Source organism: Delphinus delphis, chromosome 18 (genome assembly GCF_949987515.2).
Source record: "Delphinus delphis chromosome 18, mDelDel1.2, whole genome shotgun sequence".
Taxonomy (NCBI): domain Eukaryota; kingdom Metazoa; phylum Chordata; class Mammalia; order Artiodactyla; family Delphinidae; genus Delphinus; species Delphinus delphis.
The window spans coordinates 47116646-47137199 of NC_082700.1; the positions used below are offsets into that span (position 1 = coordinate 47116646).

At 40.6% G+C, this 20554-nt stretch overlaps 1 protein-coding gene across 2 annotated transcripts in view; it reads right to left on the minus strand.

The window, feature by feature from the left end:
• KLF12 (KLF transcription factor 12) overlaps positions 1 to 20554 on the minus strand; it is a 449177-nt gene that overhangs the window by 62675 nt on the left and 365948 nt on the right. For both annotated transcript variants that reach the window (XM_059995628.1, XM_059995629.1), the window contains exon 6: positions 14980 to 15042. In XM_059995628.1, coding sequence (XP_059851611.1) covers positions 14980 to 15042 — 63 coding nt within the window. The remainder of the gene's footprint in view (positions 1 to 14979; positions 15043 to 20554) is intronic.

The window sequence follows — 20554 nt, forward strand, 5'->3', positions numbered from 1 at the left end:
CCAACCCACACAGAAGGCAGAGTCAGACACAAATGACGTTTAGACGATTGTCTTTGAGGGAGGACATAATTAGGAGTTGGCATTTGATAAAAATAATAACTAACACACACAATCCTGTTCCAGCTGGATCGTTAACCTGAATCCACACATTTAAATTTTAACTTGCTGAGCTCTAGAAAAGAGATATTTTTGTTATATTTTTACCCCTGAGGAAAACGGTGGTGAGGAATCTGATGACTCGCTTAAGGCCAAACAACCAATAAATGCAGACGACACGACCTGAACTAGCACCCCCTGACCTTAAAGCCTGTGCTTTTATCCATTGAGTTGCCTGGATTTTTATTTTTCTATTTATTCATCCCAGGTCAATTTTAAAGGCCTTAAAAACTTACTGGAGAATAGAAATCTACATTCAGTACTTCCGAGGCCACATCTCCCTCTGTGGCCAATTGCAGCCCTAGATTTGCTTTGATGGACATTTCCTATAGAGTAAACGACCCTCCCTTATTCTCATCAGCAGGCCCTTTCTGGTGTGCGCTCTGGGACCCTGGGTCCACAACTGCTATGATCCTGGGGAGGTCCAGCTTCTTAGCCCTTGGGAAGATAAGTGCTTTAACTCTTCACACCAACATGGATTTGATATTCTTGCACAGTGCCACTTAAAATGCAGGACCTGTTGAGTTAGCTAATCGATTAAAAAGAGAAAAGGCATTTATACTTTGTTCATCTGACAATGTCCCATGCCTTAATCCTGTTAAACCACAGAGTCACCACTTAAATCTCGTTCCAAATCCTATTTCCAGAGTTGTGATGTTTGTGGGTGTCTGTGTCTTTGAAGGTGTGGCAATAAAAACCAGAAGCTTGATTTTCAAATCCATCAATATACACAAGGAACAAAAAGCCATGGAATTAGCACACCCAAAGGACAACGAATTAAAAAAAATTACCTACACAAAGCCCATCCAGGAGGTGACCCCTTTCTATTGGACTAATTACGAGGAAATATAAAAGGGCAAGCTTTTATTAATCAAGCTCTTTTCACTCTACTAGGCAGGAAGAACTACTAGGCAGGAAGAAAGCAAAGAGACAGGGTGTTAACGTAAGCCTAATAATTAAATTCAGAATCAAGTAGATCAGAGGGAAGGGTGTAAATGGAAAAGTCAGGTGGAGGTAACAACTGGAATCTTAATCCTTTATAAAACTACAAGATTGTGGAAACAAAAAGAGAAATGGACAGCTGTCAAATATATGTATTTTTAAAGTACCAATATAGGAGGTTACATTTAAGAGAAAAGTGAACAGTGACCAAAAAAATACCACTGAGGCATTCTGGAGCATCTTGCCTTCCAGAGCATTAAGTCCTTTCCTACAAAATCTCTTCTATTTATTTTCATATCATCTCTGTGAAATATATAGGCAAGAGCAGGCATGAGGGACTCAATCTTGCCCCAGATGAGATAATTAAGAGAGTGACAGATGAGACCCCCAATCTCTGAAATTCAGGTCAGTATTCTACAATTATCCTTCAACTATTTTGTTGAGTATAATAATTATAAGCAGAGGAACGGTAGAGATGATGTAAGTAATGTCTAAAGATGTTTCTAACATGAACAAATTTCTTGTTGCTCTCTGAATCTGAGTATTTCTACTTTTAAAAAAATACTGAATAAGGAACAGGAAACAGCCGTGAAAAAGTGGAAGGGAAACCATCAAAGTCAGGAGACAGAAGGTCTAATCCCAGCTCAAATTCGCTGTGCAAACTTGGACAACATTTCTTAAACTCTCTGGGGGACATGTAAACGATGGCAAGGCACTGGCAGAGTTGTACAGAAGGGCAATCCCCTTTGCATTTTACAAACATCATTGTAGGCATGGTGAAGACTGAATACAGCAGGGAGTAGAAAGAATCAGAATCCAAGGAGGCCATTAGGAGCTCAGGTCAATACTTCAGGCAAGAGGTGGGATGAAGAAGAACCAACACAGCCAAGAAAGATTTAGAAAGAGGAATGCTAGATTGGGTGATCAAATAGATGTTGGTTTTGACAAAGTTGAATTTACTGTGAGGCTTCTGGCTTGGGTGACTGTGTGGGTGGAGAACAGGAAGAAAACTGGGCCTGGAGGAGCCGAGCAGATAGATTCTTTTCCAGTGCTAAGTCTTTCCATGGAAGAAAGGGGTCAGGGTACTTGGTGTTTTGGGAAAAGACGCCTTTGGGTATTAAGATCTATTTATTTAGTTGAGGCTGAGTGTCTCACCAAGCAGCCCTGGGCTGGACATATACCGGGGCAGGTGGCATCATTTTATGATGGGCTGTTGATAGCATACAGAGGTGGGGCAAAGAAAGTGACAGAAACTCACAGTAGTAAGTTTGCACGCCGAGGACACGGCAGGCGCCGTTTAGGTGTACCGTGATAGTTTCTGTCTGATTTACCTGTGGGTGTCTGTGGCTACTCACTCTTAATCCTTTCTCCACAGACTAGCCAGAGAGAGCCTTGCAGATAGACACATATCTGGTCATTTCATCCTCCTCCTGTGGTCCCGTTACACTCAGACCACAGGCTGCAGGCTTCTGTCCTGGCCAACCTCTCCGCCCTTACCTTGTTTCACCTGCTCCCCACTCACTTTTTTCCTTGGATTTTCCAAATGTGTTCCCATCCTAGGGCCTTTGTGTGAGTTGTTTCGAGCACCTGGACCATTTCCCCCAGAGGCCCACACAGCTGGCTCCTTTTCATGCATCTTCCAGCTTGTGTGTCTCCTTCTTTCAAGAGGTTTTTTTCTGACCAAGCCCCTGGGGTGGCTTTCCAGTCGTCTCCAATCATCCCCCCGTTACACTTTCATCAGTGCACTTATCACCTCCAGACATTTGTTAGTTATCTATCTTACTCGACTCCACGGTAAGCTCTGTGAGATCACAGGCCCGTTTGTCTTATTACATACAGTGTCCCCAGAGTGCAGAAAAGTGGCCAGATCATTGCAGGTGCCATAATTTCACTGAATAAGGGAACAAATGAATGAACACAAATATTCTAGAAAAGCGATGATGCTATCGAGTACAAAACAAAAAGCCCACAAAACTTCTGGCAGTTTCAAAAGTGATCAGGTTTGCAAGTGACATCGAATGTAAATACTTAAATTGTAACTTAAAATTAAATTCAAGCTAAGAAAAAGAACAAAAAATGGCAAGCAAGTACGTCAAGCCCCACCAGGCAGGTAGGCAGAAAAGAGGTTCAGCTAATGCGTTCTAGGGCAGCAGTCGGGTTTAAAATAAACAAGGAACACAGGAACACTCTGCTTGCCATCCTCATTTTCTAAAAGGTCTCGCTGATGTCTTCTGGTATTTTCTGAAGCCCTTTCTTCCGCTTGAAAACCGTCATCACAATGATCCACAACATTCGATCACGTCTCCCATTCAGGAGAGGAGAGAGGGGCTGAGGTATAAACTCACACAGATATTCTCTTCGTCTTTTCTCACCTTTCCATGCCAATATGCTTTGCTTTAGTGCCCCAGGAGGTACCCGCCACATAGGCTACAATGGGAAGAGTGCCCCCTGGGTTTGTGGAAAGAGAGAACCGCCAGCCAAGTGTGGCAGCACAACATTCCTGGATGCCTAGGCTTCTTTATGAGGGAGGATTTTCCGTTAAAAATGTCCTGGCGAGACAAAAAAAACTGTCACTGCTATGTACCACGAGTTCCTAATAACCAAAATGAAAATGGGCTACATTGTATATTATTCTCGAGGCTGGTGCTGCATTGGTTTTAGGTTTAGGCATAACTCAGGGGAATCTCTGGGTCCCTTCCTCTCAGAGGTATTCCCGGGGCTCTCTGCTCCCATCTCAATGGTCTCCCCGCTACCTGAGCTTTCTTGAGACACAGGAGAGCGTCAGCCACAAAATTCAATGAAAATGTAGTCTTCGAGGAGCTTCCAAGGTAACATTTGAAATACATGGCATAGATTATGGAAAAGACATTCTCTATTAGCCAAGATAATAAGGACTCCTCCAAATAATTGAGATTGCATGGTACAGAGGACTTCCAGTAACTTCCAAAGACTTAACAGACGGTTTCATGATCAATAACAAGGCTACTGTCCACAAAAATAGAAAAACCCATGAGGGTCAGCAAAATCTCATAGGAAATATTGGCGCACTACCAACGGGAAGGGGAGGGAATGAGTCTAGTCCCACTTAGAGGCAGAGACTGGGTCAACTGGCAGCATTTCAGTCTCCTCTCAAGATCACTCCATGAGCTTTCACACTACACCCTCCATTTACCAACTTCTACCTCTAGGTGGCAGCAACTTCCTTCTGTTCTCAACACCCTCGCCTTTGGCCTTTGCTTCCTACCTTCAATACAATTCCACCCTTCCTTCTCTTTCTCAAAAAAACACTTCACAGCCTGTAAAGTTTGGGGAAGATTATTGTAAGCCACTTGCACTGTAAGAAATCAGTCCACTCTTTCGGTTAAGCTATAGGGTTCTTCAAAGAGTACGAAATAAGAAAAACAAATACCATATGCTAACACACACATATATATGGAATCTAAAAAAAAAAGTTCTGAAGAACCTAGGGGCAGGACAGGGATAAAGATGCAGACGTGGAGAATGGACTTGAGGACACAGGAAGGGGGAAGGGGAAGGGGAAGCTGGGACGAAGTGAGAGAGTGGCATGGACATATATACACTACCAAGTGTAAAACAGCTAGTGGGAAGAAGCTGCATAGCACAGGGAGATCAGCTCAATGCTTTGTGACCACCTAGAGGGGTGGGATAGGGAGGGTGCGAGGGAGGGAGATGCAAGAGGGAAGAGATATAGGAACATATGTATATGTATAGCTGATTCACTTTGTTATAAAGCAGAGACTAACACACCATTGTAAAGCAATTATACTCCAATAAAGATGTTAAAAAAATAAAAGAGTACGAAATAATTCAGGTTTAAGGTGAAAAATAATAGAAAGCTATTTTCTTTCTTTCTCCAGACCTATCAACTACAAAATCTAAGGAAAGCAATGTTTCTTTTTCTTTACAGTCCTCTAAGGAAAGAAGGCAATGAGTAGAGGAATGGGAAAATAGATGGAATTGGAGAGATTTCTATTTTACAAGAACATTAATTTAATCCCATGGGTAATTTAAATCATTGCTTTCTAAAGGATATAACCCAATATGTCTTATGTATGAAGGCATTCCAAATATAGGGTGGAAGAGAATAATTACTAGTCACACAGAATTAGTAACATACAGAGTGTTAGTTACCCTTCTGTTTATTTGGCCTTCACAGAAACTGAAGTGGCTCCATCTGTAACCTAAAAAGCTATCATTTCTGCTTGGATGTACCACCTGCTCTTCCTGGAACATGTATTCACCTAATGTATCAAACCACAGTCCTACCTACCTATACTCACCTGCTCAGGATTCTAAACTGTTACAGTTAAGAAGGACCCAGGAGAGTCAAAGTAACTTATAGCCTCATTTGAGATTATAATAACTACTGGGTATGTCAAAAAAATCACCCAGGTGGTAGAAGATTCCTTTTATGTGAAGTTGACATTCAATTGTGGGCTAATACCTAGGGTTTATGAAGCACTTTCTTTCAAGGTGATACTATGACGAGTATTATCTCTGTTGCACTCTTCCCAAGACCGAATCTGAATAGTTTGGGTGAAACACCATTCAGTCGTTCACTTAACAGAAATACTGGGGTGAAAGGAGCAGAAAGATCGATTTAGTGTAAGTGCCAAATTTATACTAGAACCCAAGCCTGCAGACTTCAAGCCCTATTGATTTCATAGGAGCTTCCTCTATTTTATATCTTCTCACAATAACTGTGTTTGTTTTTTTCATAAATTTTTATTTATTTATTTATTTATTTACGGCTGAGTTGGGTCTTTCTTGCCGTGCGCGGGCTTTCTTTAGTTGCGGCGAGCGGGGGCTACTCTTAGTTGCGGTACGCAGGCTTCTCATTGCGGTGACTTCTATTGTTGCGGAGCACAGGCTCTAGAGCATGCAGGCTTCAGTAGTTGTGGCTCGCAGGCTCAGTAATTGTGGCTCGCGGGCTCTAGAGCACAGGCTCAGTAGTTGTGGCACATGGGCTTAGTTGCTCCGCAGCATGTGGGATCTTCCAGGACTAGGGATCGAACCCGTTTTCCCCAGCATTGGCAGGCGGATTCTTAACCACTGCGCCACCAGGGAAGCCCTTAAGTGTGTTTGGTTTTATTTATTTTCTACTTTTTTGGCTGCGTCTCGTGGCATGCGGGATCTTCATTCCCTGACCAGGGATTAAACCCATGCCCCCTGCAGTGGAAGCGCAGAATCTTAACCACAGGACAGCCAGGGAAGTCCCAGTGTGTTTGGTTTTAAAAGCTGCTTTGGAAAATACATGATCTAAAGCAGGATTTCTGGGAAAATGGAGAGTCTGAGGGGATTAGGATCAAAAACTGTTAAGTTTCAAGAATGAAGTCTATTTTGACTAAACACTCTTCTTGGGCTTTGAACATTCAAGAGTGAGGCCGGAGAGAAGCCACTTATTCTAGTTACTAATTGCAGGGGTGCCTCCATTATCCAAAATATAAGAAAAGCCTGCCCCCAAGGCGCAACAGTGAAGGTCAGTAACTGCCTTTACTGGTCACTTCTAGTTCTCGGGATGACAGGGCAAGTGGACGGTGCTGGTTTATGAAGCACCCTCTTTCCCATCACTGTTTGGTACCAGCAGCTCCTCTTCCTTTGGGACATTCCTCCTTACGTGTGGTCATAACAGGACAGTCAACCACCTCGGCCAAGGGCTGGGCATCTGTGCCAGGCTGGGGCTCATCAGACTCTGACCTCCTTGATTGAGATCGGGGAGCTGGAAAACGAGTCCAGCTCCCGTCGTTCTGGGCCTGCACCTGCTTATTCAATCTCGCTCCTGGGTGCTGTCCCGCTCCCTGTGTGTCCTGAGGCCCGGCTCCTCTTTCTTCCTTTCACTCCCGTAACCCACCTCATGTCCTTCGACAAAATTACCTTTTGCTTAAGGTCAACAGACTCAGTTTCCATTACTTCCGACAAAAGAAACTCACCTGATAAAGGAGACTAAACTGAATGAAAATTGAGACACAGGTAATGGCTACAGACAGCAGATTCCTGCAGGGTCCTCAGCTCTCCTGCTACTTATTAGCTGAGGGTTTATGTGCAGCAGCTGTGACTACAACCCGTGTGATATGGGTTGGTTTTAACTGGGAGGGTAAATAGGGTAAATAGGTCACACGCTATCTACTGCTCTCTTAGAACCGATTAAAGGAAATATATTCATTATGAGGATATTGGTCCTTCCTTAGGTAATCTAGTACGGTACCAAGAAATGTAATAAATAGAAACTTTATGAAATTGTTAAGAATTGTTAAGAAACTTTATGAAAACCTAGGGGTCAGCTGAGAAAAATTATAGTAAGATGAGGATATATTATTTAATTTTAAAATTGCTAGTTCACTGTCCATGTGTATACAGATAAATCTCCATGGCTAGAACGATTATACTGGAAAAATGACTGAAAAACCCAAATCAAAACAAAACCGCTGGTACCCCAAGCATTCTCTTAAGATTTATGATCCTGAGTGGTATTCCCAGCACATTCAAGAACACATTAGGATTTTTGACTGGGTCCCAATATTAAGTCATTATTCTTTCAAATATATATATTTAGAAGTCAGCTTTGGTTAGCTAATTCTTTAGCCCAAAAATATCCACTGAAAAATACTGTAAAAGGCTAAGAAAGACTGAGGCTCCTCTAGAGATATATAAAATAAGATCTTTCACTGTTTTAATTTCATACATTAATTATAACAGAACTTGTACTGGTGCTAACAGTAGGTACATCATTTTTTTCATATTGGGACAGTTTTTTCCTTGCATTATTCATTAATGACTCCCTAAATCCCCTTATTCTGCCTGTTTCATTACAACACAACCATTATTTTAAAGGTCTCCATCTGAACAAGTTTAACAGGGAGGGGATTGTGATGGAGGATAATGCACACTGCACACTTCAAAACTATAAAAAGCTGTAGTTTAAGTAGCTTTCCCAGTAAAATCATGATTCCTGATTGTGTGGATTTTAAATACCCTTAAGCTATATAAAACCAAGCTAAGAAACAACAATTATATGAAAAAAATATGCTACAAATCCCAGAATTACAAACAAGTCATTTTGTTTTTTCTTTCTGCTTACTTTGGATTTAATTTGCTCTTCTTTTTCTGGGGTCCTAAGGTAAAAACTTAAAGATTATTGATTTTATAGAGACACAGACGTAGAGAACAAACATATGGACACCAAGGGGGGAAAGTGGCGGGGGGTGGTGCTGTGATGAATTGGGAGATTGGGATTGACATGGGATATACACTAATATGTATAAAATGGATGACTAATAAGAACCTGCTGTATAAAAAAATAAAATAAAATAAAAAAGATTACTGACTTTAGATCCTTCTTTTCTAACATATGCTTTCAATGCAATAAATCTCCTCCTAAACACTGCTTTTTGATGCAACCTACAAAGTTTGATAAGTTGTGTTTTCATTTTCATTTACAGCTGACCCTTAAACAACACAGGTTTGAACCGTGTGGGTCCACGTATATGCAGATCTTTTTCAGTAAGTATGTATTACAGTACTACACGATCAGAGGTTGGTTGAACCCATGTATGGGGAAGCATGGATACGGAGGGCTGACTGTAAAGTTATACACAGACTTTCAACTACACAGGGTCAGTGCCCCTAACCCCTGCTTGTTCAAGGGTCAACTGTAGTTAAAAGTATTTTTAAATTTCTCTTGAAATTTCTTCTTTGACCCCTGTAAGTATGTTGCTAAGTCTCTGTCTATTTTTTAGATTTTTCCAAAAAAGTCCTTTTGAATACTGAATTAATATTTCTTGGTCATGCTAAAATTAGTTAATACAACAGAGATGTTTTAATACACAATAGTACCACACCTAGCTACGGCACTGAGAAGATGTCACAAAGAACAAGGAATATATTGACATGCCCAATAAGACACTAATATGGTCCTGAGCAGCGGGTTGGTAAAAACAAATTACTAATGAACTTTTAATAGAAAAATGTCTCAGAAGTGGTGACCTTTTAGCTCAGCATGATCTTATAGCCTTAATTGTCCCATAATTAGAAAATAATTGTAGAAAATAACTTACTTTAATTTTTTCCCCAAATCATCTTTATTGTGATTGAAGTAATACTAGACACAAAAATCAGCTGATATTACAGGAATGTGAAACAATTTTATCGACCGTTCTTGCTGAAATACTGGGTAATAGAGAATTGAAGAAAATTAGACCAAAGGTCGTTAAGAAGGGCAATCTGAAAGACAGCATATAAGTTTAATTATACATAACTGTCACCAAGCTAAACTTGAGGAGGTGGTGGAAGTAACGAATTTACTAGCTGACACTGGATTATAACATAAGAAAAGATATGGATTTGGAGGGATTTTAAATGTGGCAACACTGTGGAAGTACTTTTCATTGTAATTCAGGATACAGAGAACTCGAAAACCGGTTTATGATTATATAAACTACGGCCCATTTTCTGAATCTGTTATCAAACACTGGAGAGACCATGCTTCCAAACTAAATCTAAAGGCAACCTGCTGTTATTTATTTGCCAACACGTATGGATTTAAAAAGAAAAAAAAAAAATGAAGGCCAGGCAGGCACTCTGGGAACTGGAATTTTCACATATTAAAGTTCAGACACAGTATCATAATTTTTGCCCCGTAAGTCAAGAAGCAGGCGCTTCCCTGGTGGCACAGTGGTTGAGAGTCCGCCTGCCGATGCAGGGGACACGGGTTCGTGCCCCTGTCTGGGAAGATCCCACATGCCGCGGAGCGGCTGGGCCCGTGAACCATGGCCGCTGAGCCTGCGCGTCCGGAGCCTGTGCTCCACAACGGGAGAGGCCACAGCAGTGAGAGGCCCGCGTACCGCAAAAAAAAAAACAAACCAAAAAAAAAAAAAAAAACAAACCAAGAAGCAGTGAAATGCTCTGGTAATTAAAATAACATAGTCAATATTATCTATAAATAATGAGCGTGCAAGGATCTGCAGGATGATGAGTAAACATTTTGGCAGGGAGCAACTGCTACATATTGGAATGGAAAGCAATGTCTTTATCAGGCCTCTCTCTCCTCCTGCTTTCTCTCCCCCGTCACATCAATCTCATGGGAATTTCCCAGACAAAAGCCTTCTGCTTAGCTTGTAATGAATTAAACATCCATCTGATTTAATCTCTAGCATTTCTCTTGCTCTGCCCACAGGTAACTAACTGCCACGTAGCAGAAAGCTGACTGGACAGGAGTGTAGTGAACTGGTTTTATGCCCACACCTGACATGGAACACATTTCTGTCTTTGGACCTCCATTTCTACGTTTGTAAAAGTGAGAGGCTGAACTGAACTTGATAATGCTTACTGTTTCTTGTCAGCCCCACAGTTGATAACTACTGCATTTGGACGTGTAGAACATGGGTTAGTTCCACCTCAGCTTTCTGAAAGGTTTCCAATATCAACAACTTGAGCACCTTCCTCTATTAAGGCAAAAAAGTTTAAGCAAGAAGGAATGTCCTTATTTTTATGACAAAAATCCATACTGGTTATACCCTTCAAAAACTCTCAATGAAGTCATGTCTAACATTTGCAACTATATGCATATAAATATTTAAGTTCATTGCAGCACAGCGTATCAAACAATAAAACATCAAGGCGTGCAAAGGCTCTTCCTGCCCTCCCCAAAATTGGTGACACAGAATTTTTTTACTTCCAAATGTGAAATGTGATTCACACCCAGAATGTGTCACAATTTGCATGGATAGGCTACTAAAACTGGAGCTTCTTTTGTAGACAGCTACGTAACATCTCAGGCATGTTGGTAAGAAAGGAATCATGACTGAGACTGGTGGTGGCAGCAGCCGGTTGGTTAGAGAAAATTAATCCTATTTTACTAATGGCAATTCCTATTCACAATGCCTAATTTTCTCCATTATCGTATAAATAGCCCACAGTGCCCACAGTGTCTATTACGTGACACATACCTCTGTCACATAATAGCCCTACATGGACGCTTTGGGTGCATAGTACAACCATGACTACACCATCATCAAACAACCATATACACCCAAGTCTTTGAAAACTTTGGGACTGGAGCAGGCTGGAAGGAGAAATAAAGAGAAGAACGAAAGAAAAGCTATAAATGAGCATATACTACGTGTATGTAGTATGTATGGAATCCTCCCACTGATCCTGGCAAGCTTGGAGCCTTAAATCAACTTCGACGTTCAGTTCAGAGATATTCCCCACCAAGCCTCTCCCTGTCCTGGTTCAACCTACACACCAAACACAGGTTCCAGATTTCTAGAATAGCTTTAGGAATAAAAGAGCTGAAAGACGACTTGGAAACAGCCACTCTCTGTGGGTTTGGTATCAGAATACAAGAGCTTCAAGCAAAAAGATCTGTGAAGAAGAAAAGCCTATCTGTACATTCAACTCTCTAATAAGACTTGCCCCATTTGCCCCCCCATGGAGCAAAATATCTTTTTTTCCTGTCATTATCATATGTAAGAAAAAATACCAAATGTTCTTGAAAAGGTTCACATTGGACAAAGGAAGGTGTAAAAGAGGAGAGCTGTGACACGTGACATAGAGAATGAAGTTCACGTGCTGAACCTCAAAGGCTTCATCAATCCTCCAATCAACAAATATTACTAGAGCGGGATGGCAGTAAGGGGAGAGCCATTCTAATAGAGTTTATGTCTGGTCTGGATTGCTACCTCTGATTAACTGAATATTAAATGAGTTGTCCAGTGATCTCGTGTTCTCTACTGGGGTGCTAACAGATCTTGCAAGAGGTTCTTACTGCCATTTCTTAATCCTAAAAGTTAGCAGATAGTTATAACAGACCTGGCTCTATCCTAACATCTGTCATGGGACCCTTTACAGTCTGGTGCTTTCAGCTCCTTCCTGGTTATGTATATTTTTTTAACCACATTTTCTTTCCATTCCAGCAGGTTTGTTTGTCTTGAACAGACATTCTTTTCCACACCTTTCTTCAGCTCCAAAGGAAATGCTGCCACAGGAATGAGGCCAGTGGATGGATGCCGCCTCTTGTACTGACATTGTGCAAAGAAAAACACTACTTACAATTTTAAGCCATCTTTACTCAATAATAAACAGTGGTTTGATAGTTCAACCACAGCTGTTGACATTTACAACCAATTGTCATGCATTTCCTAGGCATAACTTACAAGTTCAAGCTTTTTCATCTTTTACTGAGGTTTAATGCTTTATGTGATGAACAATATTTTTTAACTGATTGCATCACTTGCTGGCTTCACAGAAGCACCCAACATCACTCACATATAATGTCTGCGGATCTAACTCAAGCCGGAACCAAGTTAGTGAACTTGCCATCTAATTCTATAAACTATCCCAAACTTCTATTCTGCGGAGAGCAACTATCACTTTCATATCCATGGCTAGCATGAGTATTTAAAACTTCTGGATTTTCAGAGTCAATATTTCACAAAGAAAGAGCGAGAGTTTATCACTTAAGTAGATGTAGATGCTGGGCGATTCACTGGGCTCCTTCCTAGCTGCGTGATTTATTTCCATACACCAGCCTCACAGTATTTAAGTAAGAAAAAATTCAAGGTAGCATATGCAATAGGATTTTTAACTAAACACATGACCAAATAATTTAGAAATGTCTCCAGGTCTTTGTATATGTATTTCAATCAATAAAGGAAGTGCTGTGTCAACCCTCTGCTTTTCCTATTAATTCTGGGTCTTTACTCAAAAACCTTCTTGGGGATGGGTTTTCTGACAATCCTCTTCCTTCCCCTACACTTTTCCCCTTCCCAACTGCTCACTTCCAAACTAGTCTTAAACAGAGCTGATAACATTCTCCTCTGAACATAATACTATGAATGTATCTCTTAGAGCATTATCCACATTTTATTAAATATTATTTGTATGATGTCATATTGTATATTATATATGTGAGGCATCACACACACCCTGTCCTACGAGACAGTGAGCCCCGTAGAGACAGAAAGCATATTTTATTTATCTTTGTAATCTAGTGCCTGAGAGTGTAAATAAACGTTGCTGAATAAATAAATGTTGAATTTTCTCAAGCCTAGTCGTAAAGATCCCGTTTGTTTTTCATGGATTATTTCTCTGGAGATAAAAGTGGTTTAAAGTTACTAACCAAATACTGTGCTATGAATTATGTAGGAACAAGTGACTGTTATTCTAATACTCCAGAAAGGAAAAGTGAAGGAAAGAAAATGTGTTATGTACTCGGTGTTCCACATTTAGCCACTGAGAAATAAGGTGTAGAAACTGGATTTCATACCTGACAACGTGGTACTCTACCCATTAGCTTATGTCACTCACTTGAACAGCTCCTATTCTCTATTTGTAATAAAGTTTCTTTAGCACAATATGCTTTGGACTAAGAAGGAATATCAGTTCCATGAAGTTAAAAAAGGGCCTGATTTCTCCCTTTCCTTTTATGTAATGGCAATCAGCATTATTATCCTCTCAGCTTTCCAGGTTTGACAGGGAATGGTATGCTTTAGTGACTGTGAGAAACCATGAGGGATGCCCCAGTTTTTAGGGAGTGTGTAAGCAAATGGCTGTTTCCTCTGTACTCCATTTCCCACTCTGTGAAAAAGAAAAGCATAATATTTAACATCACCAAGCTACTGTGAGGGTTAATTAGATTTAATGGGGGAAGGGAGGCAAGCTGATTAGGCACTATTCAAATTCAAAGAATCATTATTTTGTGTCTAAAAATAATCCTGATTTAGGAGTAAAATTAATTTGGAAGCTCAATCTTTGGTAATCATCTTCCCATACCTAAAATTTAAAAAAATGCCATAGTTTTTAATCAAAATCCCATTCTAAGCGCAATTCAATGAAGTAAAAGAATGGAGATCTGTGAATGTCCATTCACCTTTGAAGCAAAACAGTACACAGATCAGTTCTTTCTTTTTCTTTTTTCTTTTCCCTACTTCTCTCCCTCCCTTCCTTTGCTCCTTCCTTCCTTTTTTTGAAGATACACTATGTGTGGAAAGGTTAATTTTGGAGAATGGAGTAACGTAAACAAATATAGATTTTAAATCTACATTGACTTTTGTTCGTTTGTTTCATACGAAACATTTGTGAAACACTTTACATTCCCTCTTTAAGCAATCAGTAATCAATGTTCCGTGGTTGAAATAACTCTTCAGGTCATATCTGATAAGTTCCATCTCTATTTTTGTTCAAGAACTAGTCAGTCCACCGAAAGGGGTAGGATACGCAGGGTGGGAGGGAGACGCAAGAGGGAGGAGATATATGTATATGTATAGCTGATTCACTTTGTTATAAAGCAGAAACTAACACACCATTGTAAAGCAATTATACTCCAATAATGATGTTTTTTTTTAAAAAAAAAGAACTAGTCAGTGAAAGAAGATCTTTGCATTCCCCAAATTAAAAAACAAATCCCTCGATATTTGAGGCTAAGGTCATAAAAAGGGCATCTAAACAGTAGTCATCATAATTAATTTAATAGATTAATTTACTATGAAAATCTTCATGAGAAGTAGAAGCTGGTACCTGAGAAAAATCCGAGTTGTTGTCTAAATCTTACTAAAAAAGTGAGTGTCTTCTAAAAATGGAAAACATTCTTTAAAAATGTAACAGTTGATAACCCTTGGAAATATGCCATATCTGTTAGGAAAAAAATGTTGCACTCAGTTTTTGGTGAGTGAAGACGATTTGGCTGGAAAGGAACTCTATTCGTGTTTGTTTAGAATTTTCCAAAGGAAAGGGAAATAATGTAGTTCAGTCAGTAGAAATGTATTCTCTACAGAGAAAGCAGGAATAATTCTCTTTTAACACAGTCCTATTAAAAATTCCCATAAGACTTATAAATTCTCATCACATAGACTCTATACTCACCAAGCAAACTTCTGATTATTCATTCGATTTCCCCGGACCCTTGATACTGGGGACGGATGTACCCTGTAAGAGATGAGAGTAATCCAGTCATTGAAAAAGCATTTTCCTGATTATAAATGAACAAATAAAAAGTGACCTGGCTTATAAATGATCTCTTTTAGATTTGCTGAATATAAAATGCCCCAGAACTTGAGCACCTCTTAGTAAATGGATGCAGTTAAGTTCCTATGCCTACAGACCAGCAGTCAGTCTCTCTCTTTCCTTCTGCACCACTTTTAACATACAAAGTGTTTGTCACAATGTTCACTGTGAAGACCCCCCAAAGGTAGGACCAGTTTTACTAAGTTGATTCATTCATTCAGTCCAACAAAAAGTTACTGCTGCCTACCTAATCCTTGCCAGGTTTAGGAGTGCATAAAGGTAATGTAAGGTCTGGTGCTGGCCCTCAGTGAGCCCTTTCTGCTACTTGTTTCCATAAGAAGGACACGAAGAGACAGTCTAAGTATACACTCCCTCAGTCAACTTCCAGATTTAAAGCCCTGAAAAGCAAGATAATGAAGGGGATCAGTATACGCCACCCCAAAACACGCTACTGAGGCATAAGGATTATTTTCATTTGAAGGCAACCACAAACACAAACAGGAGGAGGAACTCTCTACCTTCCCTTTATATGCCTAAAAGCAGGGCATACATTTCCCTTTTGTAAAGGAAATTTTCATTTTTAAAGGCGTTCCCTGCCCCCCCCACCCCACCGCCCCATACCAGGAAGCAGAGTACAATGTACAACTCTTATCACCAAAAATGGTATTGAGATGAGCTGGCATAAACAACCCTTATTTACCATTAGTTTCCCCCATACATTTCCTAGTCACTTTCCTAAAATTTAGCCCCCCCTAAACGTCCAGACCCCCTTTTCTTTTGACAAGGCACTTCTCTACAATTTATTACCCTTTGTTAAAATGGTATATAAGCTTCAAATTTTAACCACCCCTTTGAGTTACTCACCACTGAGTATTCCTGCATGCATGTATGCACACATGTTTTATGTGTAAATAAACTTTGGATTGTTTTTCCTCTTGCTAATCTATCTTTTGTCAGTTTAATTTGCAGGCCCCCAGACCCTAAATAAGGAGAGGGTGGAGGAAAAAAAATTTTTTTCCTCCCCTACAATAACTTCATCCAAATGTCCAGGCACAGAATCTGTGGGAATGGAGGAGAAAGGAAAGGTGAATAGTTATTTCTAGGAGGAAGGTCTTCTAGATGTGATACTCTCCAGCCGGGCTTTAAAGAAAACAGTCATTTCAAACCTTTAGCTAAATTATGGGGAAAAGATAGTAAAGACTATATTGTTTTACAAGCTTCCGGGGTTGGAGTCATCCACTGGAAATAGTTGAAATTTCTAGGAACTGCTAATATCTTCCAATCAGGAGCTAGCTGCTGAAACTCCGTGAACCTCCACCTCTTTGTGGGTCACTTACTGGCAGCACAATTTGCTCTACTTCCTGTCCTTGTGGACACCTTCCTGCTTCCTAGTAAAGTACCCATCTTTCTTTACTAGGTACCTGTGAGATCTAGGCAGTCGTTAAGCTTGTGTTATCTTTACTCTTTATGTCTCAGACATTATTCTATTTACAAGACAAGAAACAAAATGGGGATTTTAAATTGGTCTTAAAGTCCACTTAGAACCAAGAGCCCCAAGGTTGATTAGAATCCCAGTTCTCCATAGTTGTTCAGCGAGTGAGAATCATTTCAAAACGGACAGTACAGGGCTTCCCTGGTGGCTCAGTGGTTGAGAGTCCGCCTGCCGATGCAGGGGACACGGGTTCGTGTCCCGGTCCGGGAAGATCCCACATGCCGCGGAGCGGCTGGGCCCGTGAGCCATGGCCGCTGAGCCTGCGCGTCCGGAGCCTGTGCTCCGCAACGGGAGAGGCCACAACAGTGAGAGGCCCGCGTACTGCAAAAAAAAACCCCCAAAACAAAAAAAAAACCGGACAGTACAGTTCTAGCCCCTCAGAAGGGCCAAATGCAGTCTTTCCGTAAACCCAGAGCCAGGCTGCACTTTGCACTCAGAAGGCTTATTTCTTCCAACATCCCTTATTAACATTCTTTTCCTCACAGCACTTCTCAATGGATTCTGCAGCTGAGCCGCTCAGCACAGATTTTCTGCTCTGTATGGGGGAGGGGTTGTTGATGATGCAGAAAGATGGAGAGAGGCCAGACAGCCCCTCTGGTGAACTGTCTCTTTCAAGCACGGCCCACTTCCTGCTGTTTTGCAGCTACAAGGATCACCTGTTGGTCTTGGCATCCGGCCACAGGGGGGCCTATCGGAAATGACAGACTCAGCTAGAAATGAAAGCCAGCTCATATTCCAGTGCCCCAGTTTGGGGAGAGAGAGAACAAACACCCAATAAAAATGCGTAAGAATTATACACAAGGTAGCAAGTCTCATTCTTTTTGCTTTCTTTTTTCTTTCAGTCTGTTTGAAACACAGTCATCAAAATGGAATTGTGAGCCCAAAACTGTCTCTCCAGTTAAAGTTCCCTGACCTAAGGGAAAATGCAGGAAATCCTCGTGAACCTTGCCTGCATACCCCCTGGGGTGTCAGAATCCTACTGCCTAAATAAAATATGCAGGAGTAATAGACCACATACTCACAGTTCTTTAATTCACTCTGCATCCTTTAAATGTTTACGTCATGTTGCTTCCACCTTAACCCTATTTCTAGTCATCATGATAATTCCACCAGGTGAAGTTTGATGATATAAAAGTACCGATGCTTCTCACTGCATACATCAGTGGGAAAAAATGGGTCTGTTTAACGTATAATTACAATATTCTCTAAGTAATTGTATCTTTTAGCAAAACTTCATTGATCCATAGATCAAATATTGTAAGTTGATAATTTCTTAACTGTTTTAACAGTCTTCAAAGAATTCCTGATTGTGTATGTAAGACCAAATAATTATAAGGTTTCTTGAAAAGGTAAAACAAGAAAGGTTTTTTCCCTTCCCAAAGCGAGTAAATTGATAACCTGGAGCTTACTTTATCTGATAAAGTAGACCGTAAAGGGTAGACCGTAAAGGTTTGCATTTCAGCTACTCCCCAATTTCATTTCTGCAAAAGAATATGCAGTGTTTCTATGAGCTCTGTCTTTAAATTGTGACACTTTTTGCCTTCTCTACCTTCTTTCCACATATAGCAGCTAGGCAGGTAGCAAAGTCAAAACCCCAGTAGGAGAAACTACCATCTAATCTGCATGTCATGCATTATTCATGGCCTCCTGATTCCTGCACCTGCATCTAGGCAGGAAGCTTGCAGGGAATGTTCATTATTCTTCTCTTAGCCTCACACAGGCTTGATTACTGCTAAGCCACTTTGTTCTGTAAGTAAGGGTTTCAGGCCTTAGTACTAACCGCTGGATATGGAAAGAAAAAAAAAATCACCAGGCTGAAGAAAAGGGCAATCTTTGTTGTTGTATAACATGTATTCAATCCTACAGTGTGCTCTTCGGAGACTGACAGTTTAGGTCAGATGGAAATGCTTGCATTTGGTAATTTACATTACACAGAAAAAAGGAAGCTATAACATTAAGGTCATGTACACCAACTGTTCTATTTATATACACTTACTCATCTGAGGCAGACAGCATGTTTATAATTTTACCCAACACAAGGCTTAATTTAGCTTTTTTGCTTAGCATGTGAGAACTTTTTAGATACCTTCATACAAAAGTGATTCTTCCTTCTTTCGGTATAAGCACTGAAGGACCCGACCCTCAAATCTTGTATTTTAATGACTAACATTTATAGTTAATCAAGAGAATATGATCGGTCTGTTCTTTTTCAATGTTTTCCTGAACCTACCCGAATGGCTGGTGGCCGGCGGTGGGATGTGAAATTTCCATCCCCAACGCAAATTATTGATCACGGATGAACTGCCGGGAAGGGCACCCATCCTACCTTTTTACTATCCCCATCGCAGAAAAGCTGTGACAATTTAAATCCAATCTTATAGCCCCCAGTGGAATCAGGATGAAGTGGTAAAGAGTACAAACTGTGTAGCTGCCTGGGATTGAATTCCGGCTCCACCATTTACCACCAGTGTCATCTTAGGGCAAGTTACTTAACCTGTCTGCCCTTCTGTTTTCTCATTTCTGCACAAATGGAGGCAATGATAGTGGCCACCTCCTAGGTCTGTGAGATTTAAATGAGTTCATAGTTTTAAAGTGTTTGGAACAGTGCTTGGTACACAGGAAGCAGTTAATACATGCTAGCTATTATTAGCAGTGCCGATTGGATTGGAAAGGATGGGAAGATGGAACTGGAATATCCAGTTAATTCCAGGGGGTTGAGATAAATGTGCTCTACAGAGCCTGCAGTCTCAACTACTATGCTTATATGACTTCACTGAAGGCGAGGAAATAGCAAAGAGAAATAAACACCCATAGAGTAACATGAACCAAATACTCTGGTTTCTAAGGTATGACTTCCTCTCTGGCACCTCATTTTGTCTTCTTTATTAGAAGACCTATCTTCCGTTTACTAAATTGGATAGTATTTCAGCTGTATCCCATTCAAGTCAGTAATCATAGGAATAAAGTCATCCCCATTACTAAGCCTTTACTCGGTGCCAGACACCATGCTTAGTTCTTTAGCTACATTACCATATCTTCTCCTCATATCATTAGTATCCACATTTTACCTTTGAGAAAAATAGGTTTAGAAGAGTTAGATAAGTTGCCAGAGTTGCACGGAGAAAAGCAAACTCAGAACTTGGACACAGGTATGTCTGACCTGTCTTCCTGCAGATTATCAACCAATACTTATAAACTCATGTATATTCCCTCCCCACTACCCCGGAGGATGCAATAAAGTGAATTAGCACCAGGGGCCTTAACAAGACTTAGCATTTATTGGAGCCCAACCGAACATTCTATAGTATAAATAGATGCAAAGTGAATGTACTGGTTTTCCTGGCCTAAAATTGGCACCGGGCTAAATATTAAGCCTTCGGGGACTCACCAGAAATAGAGTCACAGTCATATACTTTGTTCTCCCTTTAACTCTTCATGAAAATTCTGCATTATTTGTGTTACCATTTCAACACATAATGTATAACACATGTAAGTTTTTGATGGTAAAATGAATCTACCTCCTCACTTCCCATTTTTTCTAGAACCCAAACCAATCCAGTTTGGGACCACACGTATCTGATGAAACCATCGATGTCACGGTCATCAATGGCCTCCACGTTTTCAAATCTACTGGTTAAGCCTCAGTCCTTATCTTCTCAAATTCTCCACAGTGACTCACAGAACTGATCACTCCATCCTTGAAAAACTTTCTCTACTCGGCATCAGTGACATTTTTCCAGCCTTCTTACTCTTTTTTTTTCCCTTTGCCTAAGCCTCTTCGTCTCATTCTTTTGAGCTCTAAATATTGGTATGGCCTGGGGATCATTTTCCCATGACCTTTCTCTGCCCTGTTTCAGCTCACTCCCTGGATAAAGGAGTCTCCAAAATAGCTCCCCTCACCCCCTTGATGATTTCGTCCCATCCGCAGGCCTTAGATACCAT